General features: G+C 45.2%; 1 protein-coding gene and 1 long non-coding RNA gene across 5 annotated transcripts in view; one reads left to right on the top strand and one right to left on the bottom strand.

The window, feature by feature from the left end:
- Positions 1 to 11,320, bottom strand: part of Papss2 (3'-phosphoadenosine 5'-phosphosulfate synthase 2) — a 73,642-nt gene that overhangs the window by 26,612 nt on the left and 35,710 nt on the right. For both annotated transcript variants that reach the window (XM_038310343.2, XM_038310337.2), the window contains exons 2-4: positions 5,382 to 5,496; positions 1,958 to 2,193; positions 359 to 497 (exon numbers count right to left, since the gene is read on the bottom strand). In XM_038310343.2, coding sequence (XP_038166271.1) covers positions 359 to 497; positions 1,958 to 2,193; positions 5,382 to 5,496 — 490 coding nt within the window. The remainder of the gene's footprint in view (positions 1 to 358; positions 498 to 1,957; positions 2,194 to 5,381; positions 5,497 to 11,320) is intronic.
- Positions 1,839 to 5,079, top strand: LOC119800224. Of its 3 annotated transcripts, none has more exons than XR_005282997.1 (4): positions 1,839 to 2,143; positions 3,862 to 3,940; positions 4,466 to 4,534; positions 4,742 to 5,079. It is a non-coding gene; the product is annotated as an uncharacterized LOC119800224 (long non-coding RNA). The 3 variants fall into 3 exon arrangements; XR_005282995.1 differs by having other exon boundaries at positions 4,453 to 4,534; XR_005282994.1 differs by having other exon boundaries at positions 3,862 to 4,534.

Below are 11,320 nucleotides of genomic sequence, written 5' to 3'. Positions count from 1 at the left end.
AGTGTAGAGTCTCAAGCTTGCCATGATATCTGGCAGAAACCAAGCCTCTGCAGCTGATGGGAATGCAAAAGGAAAGCAAGGACTCCTCCTCAATGAGACCGGTTCCTAAATCCAGTCTGGGCTGCATGTGCATTCTTTCTCTGAGCTTCACTCCATCTGCCCGAGTTGACGGTTCTTCAAAGATAAACCCCCACTTTTAGTAAGCCCACGGACACTCTGAACGCACTACGCTGTCCTAAGTGTGCACTTTCTGCAGTTGGGGTACGGGGTCTGTAGCTACAGCCAGATAACCAAAGACAGATTCAAGACGACTGGCAGGGTAAGAAGCTGCCCGAGGGGCTGGGGCTATTCTGCGCACCTTTAATCTCTCCAGCTCGAGCCCGTTTGTAAAGTCCCTTCACATCCCGGCTCTCGCAGATGTTGAGAGGTGCGTCTACAAAGATCTCAAAGAACGGGAGTCCTGCTAATTCGTGGATTTTGCGGGCATTCTCGCGATCCTGAAACAGAGCGTGATTGAAACTGTGAGAGGAGAGCCAGGGGTGGAGGAGCGGCATACTCACAGTCCCAGCATTAGCGGAGAAGCAGAAGGTTCAAGAACAGACTTGGATACGAAGTGAGTTCAAGCCTGGGCTACAAGAGACCCCCTCCCCTTCCCCCCAAAAGCAAGCAGTGGGATATGGGGTGGCACAGGCACAACTTTAATCCCAGCACTTGGGAGACTGAGGCAAGATGATTAGAAAGAGTCCAGCCTGACTGGGAAGGAACCAGCACAGGACCAAACTAGTTCCTCTGAATGGGGTTCACAGGTGCATGGCAGGGGCAGACTGCGGGGCACTGGCAGTGGCACCAGGATTTATCCCTACTGCATGTGCTAGCTTTTGGGGATCCTATTCTCTTTGGATAGATACCCTGCTCAGCCTAGATATAGTAGGGCCTTACCCTCTCTGAGGATTAGATGGGGATGGGGTGGGAGGGTGTGTGGAGGGAATGGGAGGAGGGAGAGAGTGGGAACTTGGATTGGTATTTTTTTTAAATCTAATGAATTAAATAAAATAAGGTTAAAATAAGAATTAGAAAGGAGGCTAGCCTGGGGATACATGTAGCAAAATAACGGGGTTGGGAGTTTGGGGGCTGAATTAGCCTGATTCTTGCTCTTTCTTGCATGAAATGCAGTCTGAGGCTCTCATCAGATGCCAGCAGGTGCTGACAGCTCTTGGGTTCCAAAGCCTCCAAAGTCATGAGCCAAATAAACCTCTAGTCTTTGTGAATTCATCAGGTCTGGTATTTTATTATGAGAGAAAATGGATTAGGACAAAGGAAGAGAGTTTTCAATGGAAAACACAGTGTACTGTCGGACTCGATAATCTCAGGTAAAATGAGATGTGTGCCCGGCGGAGTCCTTTCAGAAAGCCCAGAGATAGCACTCTGCTAAACACACGGAAGAACTTCGCGCGGAAGCTATAGAACACAGCTCCCTCTTAGCAGGGCTGCCGCTCTTAACACAGGAAGGCTTTGCTAGAAACTTCCAGCTTTAGAAGGGAGCAGGGACACCTTGACCAGGGTTGTCCCCACAAAGTCCACAAAAGCCCGTGCTTTGAACTCGGCTGCCCTGTTTGGGCCAGTAAACATTCTCGTTCAGACAACTGAAATAACAGGCCGTGGAGGTCTTGCTCAACTCTAACTCTGACCACATGTCTCTGGTGACTGTCATCCCGTAAAGGCTTCCTGTCAACTGGGGCACTCACTGGCTTCTGGCAATGAGGCAACTCCCTTTACGTAACCAATAGCAAATAGAGGGATGCAGACACGTGAGGAGGGGAGAAATGGCTGGAAAAGTGAAAGCCAGATCTCCCCAGCTCAGCCGACAGAGCGCCAAAGCGGGGTAGCAAGGGGTGGAGGGAGCAAGGGAGGACGTGGGCGTGCCGCCTCGCCTCCTGCTCTGGGTCAAATCCCTTACCTTTGTGAACGGGGAAATGAAGCTGGTTATGCAGATCAGGCCGGCGTCCGCAAAGAGCTTGGCCACTTCGGCAATCCGGCGGATGTTCTCTTCGCGGTCTCCAGCAGAGAATCCCAGGTTCTTGTTGAGGCCATGACGGACATTGTCCCCATCCAGGGAGTAACACGGGATGGCGTGGGAGACAAGGTACTCTTCCAAAGCGAAACTGATGGTTGTTTTCCCAGCGCCCGAGAGACCTGTTCAGAGCAGGCAAGGCAGATTTAAGATGAAAAATGATTAACTCGGGAATGGAGGCACAACCTGGAATCCCTGTGTTTGTGAGGTGCAGACCTGAGAATCAGGAGTTCAAGGCGAGCCTCAGCTCAGGAAACCCTTGTCTCAATAAACCAAAATCCCTCAAAAGATGAAAAACCATGAGATTATTTGGCACCTTTATTCACAACTAAACTCTTAACAGTACTCCAGTCTTAAGCAAAAACCATTAAAACCAGAAAGAGTACAGAAACCCTAGGACTTGCATTTATTTTGAATTCTGAAAGTTTTTCAGAGCAACCGGGGTTTGTAAATAGGGAGACCTGCTGGAGTAGGCCATGTGCTGTTTTGCCTGAAAACGTTTTTAGATTAGAAAGGTGTTCTTACAAATTGAGATGCCCGATGCTCTTGAGAAAGGAAAGCTGTGGTCACCGGAGACTTATCTCTTCCAGTAGCACTTCTGGACTGGCATCCAGAAGACTGGCAAGACTACCTCCCTGTGGGTTCCACTGGATAGCCACCGGACCTTAGAATCTATTTGCTGCCCATTAGCAGCAAGAGTTTTCAAAAGTGACTGTCAAAACACAGAGCTGTTCATGCTGACCAAGGCTGAAGAGTTTCTGAGCTCTTAGGCACATGCATGCTCTGATCTAAAGACACTTCATGTCCTTAGGAAAATAGAGTCAAGATACAACCATACTATAAGCATGATTAGACCATTCCATAATTTTCTAGGCAAGGAGACCATGGTATAAGGCCCAAGTGATCTAAGTGTACCCCAGAAAGCTTGTATCCTCACTTGTCCTAAAGGTCTTTGAACATGAAGAATATTTCAAGGACACTAAGGCTGCACTGCACAGAACTCAATGTGGAAATGGAAAAGCGGGAGAGAAAGAGGGGGAAAAACAAGGCAAGGAGCCAAGGAAACACAGAGAAGACACCTGAAGGAAAGGAGGGTGCAGAAAATGTCGCAGAGATGCTGGGACAAAGTTCATGGGAAAGGAAACTTAAAGGGGGAGGGAGAGAAGGAATCTGCAAGAGGTAAATGAGTAGCTCTCCCCCCCCAGGTTTGCAGTCCCTTTTAAAAGTCACGCTCTTGACTGACAGGGTCGCATAGTAGAAATGGTGTTCTGGGAACCGCCAGAATCTCCGTGGTTCCTTTTGACTAGATCTCAATGATAGATTCCTCTTGGAATTCATGTCAGCTTGCTGGTAACGAAAAGCAGGAACCTTGACTCGCTGATATGTTCTCTTGTATCACAATAATGAAATGAAATATCCTCCCATTTGCCTCAGCTGTCGGAGAGCAAAGGCCTCCCTTCAATCCCGGCCGCCATGTGCCCAGGAGCTTGTGTGTGTACCTAGCAAGGGGTGAGCACTGGGCTGAGCTTATTGATGCTTTCTTTCATTTAGTGCCACCTATAATGCCCATGCATTAGCACTCTACAAACAAGATTAGAGCTCAGAGAGGTTAAATAACCTGTGCAAAGCCACATTGCTGATGTGGGTGGACTGGAGTGGTTGGTTTCTTTTGTTCTACAAGGCCAATCTTGAACCTCTGAAGCACAGAGAAGAAAAGTCAGAGGAAATAAACCCTTTATATTTCTACCCATCCTACCTACCAGTTCACTTTTTTTCTCCTCTTTTCAAAGGGGTGCACATTAAAGAACATGAACATCACGTGTCTTTCTCAACATGGAAGTGAGCTTCCCCAGTAAACACCCAGGGAAGGTAAGCAGGCAGCCGGTGAGCCGCCTTGGGAATACATCTGTTACTACGAGCTGCATCTCACAGTGCGAGCTAGGGGAACACCACAGGCGGAGCAATAGGCAAGCCCATCACGTTGGCACTTGGGGCTCCATGCCCATTGTCTGACTTGACATTAGAGGACAGATGAGATTGTTTTGATGTAAATCCCAGCTGCAGAGGAAACCAGGAAACCCCCGGCATCAGGAAAAATTCAAGAATAGCAAGGAAACAAAACCAAACAAACCAGGGTGTGTTTCACAGGGGAATCGTGAATTCTGGGTCAGCCTGGGCTTCACCGTGAGACCCTGTCTCACTAAGCAAAAACAGTGCATGCAAGCAGTAGCAAATAGAAATCATCAGGAGAAATCCAGGCAGGCTTCCAGCTCTGTGTTCTTCTGAGCTACTGTTAGGGTTGACCTTTGCCTGTCTGTGTGAGCAGAAAATTACATGTGTGTCTCTCACGGCCTAAATAAGCATGCTGTTGTTTCTGTGAGCTTTCCTTCACAGAAAACCTGTTTACATGGTGAACCTGGGTTTCCCTTTCTGAAGCCTGGCTGTATCATCTGTCTATCTCAGGTAAAAACTCAGACAGGGGGTGGCAGGAGTTAAGACCTAATCACAAGTTTGTCACTGACCTCTAGCTTTGAAACATGTGGGTGGAAAAAGACAAGAAAGGGGACATTCACTGGGTCATCTCAATAACAGCGAGTTGTTTCTACAGGCAGAAGACAACCCTTAGCCGAGGTAAATTTCTCACACAGATTCTGTTTGTCAATGGAATAGGCCCCCAGAACGTCAAGACATCAGAGAACTAGCTCTAAACATCCGTAACCCGACAGACTGCCAAATATTCACTGTGGAAGTAGGAAAAGCCCTTTTATCGTGGCAGGAAATGCCTGCAGGGGCGACTGTGAGCAGCTCCTTAGAGTCGGAAGAAGGTGTCACGATCCACTTGTCTCATCTTGTGCTGCCAAAGGATGGTAACTGATAACCGGTAACTCCCCACAGCCCACCAGACTCCAGTGCCCTGGACAGGAGAGCGATGATTGACAGCCCGGCATCTACACAGCTTGTCACTCCCTTTAGGCCACAAATAAACACCTACTAGGTGTGACATGTCACACTGTGTTCCTTGAAATTTTTCTTTCTTAAAAAAGGTACCTGGAAAAATGTGCATGCGTGTGTGTATGTGCATGTGTGGTGTGGTGTGTATGTGGTGTGTGTATATGTGTGGTGTGTGTGTGTGGGTGTGTATGTGCATATATGTGTGTGGTGTGTGCATGTGTGTGTGGTGTATGTATGTGCATGTGTCTGTGTGTCTGTGTGTATGTAGTGTGTGTGTGTGTATGTGTGTGGTATGTATGTGGTGTGTATGTGGTGTGTGTGTGTGTGTGTGTGTGTCTGTGTCTGTGTGTGTACCTACCTGTTAGCCACACGGTGCATCCTCGGAATCCTCCCTTGGTGCCAACCACCTGTCCTCTTTTGTTCCTGCTCACATGATGGGCCTGATAGACCACGTTGGTGGATTTTTGCTGGTCCTACAAAAGAAGATTATATTGAACATAATGCTTGAATAATAAAATGCATATCCTTTACATGGAGCATATATATTCGTTTTAACTTTAAATTACCAAGGTGAGGTATATAACAGTTTCTATGAAAAAGTCCCACCCTCATCCCCCCACTGTTTTAACTTCTCTCATCCCACTCATTTATCTACATATAAGCCAGCAGAATTTTTCCCACAGAATAATTAATTTGAAGTACTATGTAATACCACATTGACTCATGGAATACAATCTGCTACATAACTAATAGAATTATGTCTCTGGACTTCCCCAGGTAGAACTGGTAAATAGAGTAGCAGTCATTAATTGTACTAGTTTAGAGACAAACTCTGCCTTTAGAACTACCTTCATGCTGTTTTCAGAGTACTCAAGTTAGACAACGATTGTGTCATATAGGTCTGGTTTCATGACATTAAAATTGGGTGCTATCATAGGAGGCAGAGGGCAGTTAAAATTGGGAACCTACTACAACAGGTGGAGGGCAGTTAAAATTGGGTACTTTTTACAGGAGGCAGAGGGAAGTGTCTGCTTCTGTAAATGCATCTTCTGCCCACATCCAGTGGACTTAAACACAGAACAATCAAATGCAATAAGGTTAATTCTAGTGAGGGCTGTTTGACCCATCCTGACTCTGTGCAAAGCCAAGGCCAGATGTGGTAGCTCACACCTGTTATCCCTGTTCTTGGGAGGCTGAGGCAGGAGGGTTGCCTGGCATCTGGGGCCAGCCTGGGCTGCATAATGAGTTTTTGATCACCCTGTGAAATGTTTCAAAAAGAAAAGAAAGCAAACCACCATGGCTCGTCTCTATCTAGTCGGCAGTGAGCTGGTAACAGTTTAGTCTTTAAGCACAGTGGCCACTGCCTCCAAAGAACTAAACTCTGCATCTTCTACTTTCCCAGGGTCAGCGTGTGAACAGTGTAACCTCTCAAGTCCCCAAGAGAAATTCAAATAAACCAGTTATGGGGCATGGAGGCCAATTCACACAGACACACCTGTGTTTGTATTATAGTGACATCAGCCTAGCTGGGCAACAGACTAGGAGGCCTTCATGTAAATTCTGACTGGAAGGTAAAATGTCTAACGGATAGTAAAAGGTTAAATGATATAGTAAGCACAATTTGGGGTGGACGTTTATACAATATAATCTGTTATTCAGGAGAGAAAGAAACTATAGGCAAATCAACAGATTTGGAACTACCCATATTTATCTGTAATACAGTAATTTCTGTATTGTAAAAATTTCTTCTTTCTTTCTTTCTGTCTGTCCCTGTCACTTTCTCTCTCTGTATGTGCCTGTCTCTCTCATGTGTCTCTGTCTCTTTTTGTGTGTCTGTCTCTCTCTGCCTCTCTCTCAGTATGTGAGTGTGTGTGTGTGTGTGTGTGTGTGTGTGTGTGTGGTGTGTGCATGGGTGAAAGCCAGAGATCAATGTTGGGTGTCTTCCCATCATTCTCAGTCCCTCTCCTATTTTTTAAGATAAGGTCTCCCACTGAGCTTGGAGCTCAGGAGTCAGGATTAACTGAATTCTCCTGTATGCAACTAATTATCATGTTCACCCCCATTTCCCTCCTCCAAATCCCCTCAATTCCCCCAAACACTTCTCCCTCCCATCTTCAAGTCCTCCTTCTTTCCTCTTCCTCCTCCTCCTCCTCTCCCTCTTCCTCCTCCTTCTTCTCTTCCTCCTTCTTTTTTTTTTTTTTTTTTTTTTTTTTTTTTTTTTTTTTTTTTTTTTTTTTTTTTTTTTTTTGGTTTTTCGAGACAGGGTTTCTCTGCAGCTTTTTTAGAGCCTGTCCTGGAACTAGCTCTTGTAGACCAGGCTGGCCTCGAACTCAGAGATCCACCTGCCTCTGCCTCCCGAGTGCTGGGATTAAAGGCGTGCGCCACCACCGCCCGGCTCTCCTTCTTTTTTTTAAAATAACCTGCTACATTCAGTTATCACTGCCCATATGTACATGGTATGGGGTCATCCAGTGGAGCACAGGCAAGTGTCCACAGACCCAAAGGAGAACGATTCTTGCTGTGGAGCAATCTTTCTGTACACTGTGAATATGTGTTGCTCTCATTGGTCTAATAAAGGGCTAACTGGCCAGTAGCTAGGCAGGTAGAGGTTAGACAGGACTTGGGGGACAAAAAGAGAGTGTGGGGAACAGGGAGTCACAAAAAGTCACCAGGAAATGCCGAGAGAAACAAGATGAACATGCCGTGCTGGAAAAAGGTACTGCCACGTGGCACAGTGTAGATAAGAAATATGGGTTCTGCTGGGTGGTGGTGGCACAAGCTTTAAATTCCAGCACTCAGGAGGCAAAGGCAGGTGGATCTCTGTGGGTTTGAGAGGCAAAGGCAGGTGGATCTCTGTGGGTTCAAGGCCAGCCTGGTCTATAAAAGCTAATTCCAGGATAGCCAGGGCTGTTAAACAGAGAAATCCTGTCTCAAAACAAAAACAAAACAAAACAAAAAAGAAGTATGGGTTAATTTAAGTTGTAAGAGCTAGCTAGGTAATAAGCCTAAGCTATTGTTATTGTCTAAGCACTTATAATTAATTAGGAGCCATCAATCCCTATGAAAAACTCTGCCTACAGATTCTTTTCCTTTAGCAACTGTCAATAACCAATAGCCCCTCAGTTAGGGGTTGGGCCCTATTAGCCTTCCCTCCTCCTGCCCCCATCTTGGCTGTCTTCATTTTATGCAGGTAACCAGAGCTGCCATGAATTCATGAGTGCAATAGCTGTGTCCAGAAGACAGTATCTTTCCTCCAAACTCTCCAGATTTTCCATTCTTTCTGCCTCCTCTTCAGTAATGTTCCTTGAGCTTTGGCAAAGGGCACCCAGCTTTCCATGTTTCTGCTGGGGATTCCAATGCTGGTCATCAAGTTTGCATGCCAAGCATGTTACCCACTGAGCCACCCTTCCTGTCACTCTATGAGCTAATGTACACTTATGCCTGCTAGAGTAAAGAAAGCATCAACATTCTTTGAACAAATCCTAGCAGCTCCTAGAAAACTCTGGGCTACATGGGTTGGGGAGCAGAGCAAATCAAACCATCTCTTTTCCATATCTCCCTTTAGACACTAAAAACTCAAGGGGGCTATAGCTAGAGCTGTCTGCGGGTTGACACACACAGGGAAATGAGTATGTTCTGTCAATGCCAAAAAGCCATCCAAATGTGGGTGCTGCTGGCTAGTATTCACTGTAGACCCCCATGAGAGGCCACAGACATTGGATTACAATCAGTCACTTCAAAAACTAGAGGGAAGCAGGAACCTCTAAGACCCTGGAAGGGATCAGGAATGGCAGGACACCTCAGGGAGAGCCAGCTTGCTAGTGTGGCAGAGTCTTCTTCCATGGGGCAATTGGCAGAAACAAACATAACAATGTGTCCGAGGGGTCCAAGAAGAATGTGGCCCAAGGCCCACAGTGAGAGAGGATATCAGCCAGGTTAACTACCTAAGTCTTCACAAGTGGATATTCCGATGCCCTATCAGACAAATCTAGTCAGAACCCAGAGGTGGTAGACACTCTCAGCGTACTAGATGGGGTGGCACTACAGGGCCTATTGGTCCCTTTATAATTCAGGGAGAGCATTCGCATCTTCTTACTCCATCTTAATTCCATCCATAATGCTATATCATTAAACTAAGATTACTGCGTCTAAATTATCAGGACTAGAAAACAGCTGGTTCCTCTATTCCTTCTTTCAGTAAGTGTTTAATCAGCTCCTACTCTGTGCATCATTTTGGGTAGAAAGATGGGTAAGAAAATGAAGCATTTCCATTCTCCTAAGGAGAGAAGAGAGCCCACACATACATACACACCACGCCACTGCAGTGTGCATACATATAATGGATACTATTATAAAGGTATATAAAAGAGAACCTGCAAGTCTTCAAGAAAAAGAACCCAGTTTTAAAACGGTACCAGTGGTTTGAAGAATCACATTACAGATTCATCATTAAGTGTGTAAATTCAACAGTTACCAAAGAAATACAAAACAAAACCAAAACAAGGTACCAATGCCATCTACTGACAGCTAAGGTATACCCCCTATATTGATTGTGTGTGTGTGTATGTGTGTGTGTGTGTGTGTGTGTGTGTGTGTGTGAGTGTAAGGAACAACTGCTTTAAAAATTATGGTTTTCCTACACTATGGCCTTTTATTCAAGAGAAATGTAGACATGCATCCTCAAAAAGACTTCTACAAGAATATTCTTAACAACTATATTTGTCTAAAAATTGAAATAATTGCCATCAGTTTAAACCAAAATAAGAAAAGGTGCATATCCCTGAAATAAAAACCAAGCTCAAAATTGTAGAAGGGTTACAAAATGGGACACTATTCAGAAAACAAAATGAATGGATGCTGATATGGGAAACATGGACGGGATGAATGGGAGGCCTTATGTCAACTCCAGGAAGGCAATGGAAAAATGTATGTGCGATCCCATTTATAGGAAGTCCCCAAAATAGGAGAAACAAAGCAACCAGTATACATGAGTTCCAAAGTTTACTTTGTCTCTTTTTGGCTGTGTTTTTTTCTGCATGTGTGCAGAAATCCAGAATAAACTCAGGCTCTGTTAATCTTCTGTGAGTACTTTGACACGATACTGATGACATCCCCCAAAGTTTTTCATTTAAAACAAGTTCAAAAATCTGCCAGCAGAAGCCGCACTAATGTGGTCATTATGGTTACTTATTTACTGTCCTTATTTATTTAACTAAAGGTGGTGGAACTTGAAATCAGGGCCTCACACATGCTGGCTAAGAACCCTGCAATCCAGCTGATATTTCCAGTCCTTTGGAAAGTTTGAAGCTCGCTGAGCAGTCTGAGGTGGCTTAGAACTTGTTATTCTCTTCCCAGGTAGCTGGAATTACCCGCATGTGCCACCATTACACACCTGGCTTTTGAAAATTTCATCCTTCAAAAAACAAATTCTCATCTGTTTGTGTGTCCACTTTTCTATATTGGCAGCACATGCATGCAGTGTCCTAGGAGGCCAGAAGAGGGCGCTGGATCTCCTGGAACTGGAATTACAGGTTGTGAGCCTTCCAATGTAGATGCTGGGAACTGAATCCAGATCCTCTACAAGAGCAGCAAAAGCTCTTAACACATGAAACCATCTCTCAGCTCCTATAGTTAGCTATTAACCATGAGTTTTATCATTTTTTTTTCACTATAGCCAAGTTTAAACAAAAATGTTTTCAGATGGCCAGGTACTGAGTTCTTTTAGGTCAGCAAAAATATTTTTTCTTATTTATTTCCAAAATCAATCTTTATGTTTTGCAAAGGCGAATAACTAAAATAGAAGTAGATTTTGAAGGCTCTTTGAACAGTAGATGGCAGGGGCCGCCGGAAGGGCTCCCTCCCCCACTTTGCGGTTCTCTGAAGAGCATGAGGTGTTCCAAGCTTTGGAACGAAAATTGCTGGCAGCTGAAGGGTTTTCTCTACGGTTCTGTAAGACACGCATGGAGAGGTCAATTGCCTGCTTCGCTGTGCATACAGAAAGCATCTTTCGTCCTCCGTGTCGGTCTAACACTGTCTCCTAGCAGGAGTCTCAAAGTTGGTGACATACTTTTATTTTAGGTCTCAGGGACAAATCTTCCAAAAGTCCCTGCTTCTTTTAGATCTCCGGGCCAAGAAAATTTCCCTTCAGCAAGCACAAAAATGTTGTAAATATGGAATTTGGAGCCAAGCAAACCTGGAATACAGGCAGCTTCATCGTCGCCTTGTGCTCTGACGCAGAGCAAGCTCCTCTGAATAAACAAGATGCTTCCCTCCCGCGGTTGGTGAAATGTTTAACTA

This window comes from Arvicola amphibius, chromosome 1, assembly GCF_903992535.2.
Source record: "Arvicola amphibius chromosome 1, mArvAmp1.2, whole genome shotgun sequence".
NCBI classification, from domain to species: Eukaryota; Metazoa; Chordata; class Mammalia; order Rodentia; family Cricetidae; genus Arvicola; species Arvicola amphibius.
This window is presented reverse-complemented; position numbering and strand designations above follow the sequence as displayed.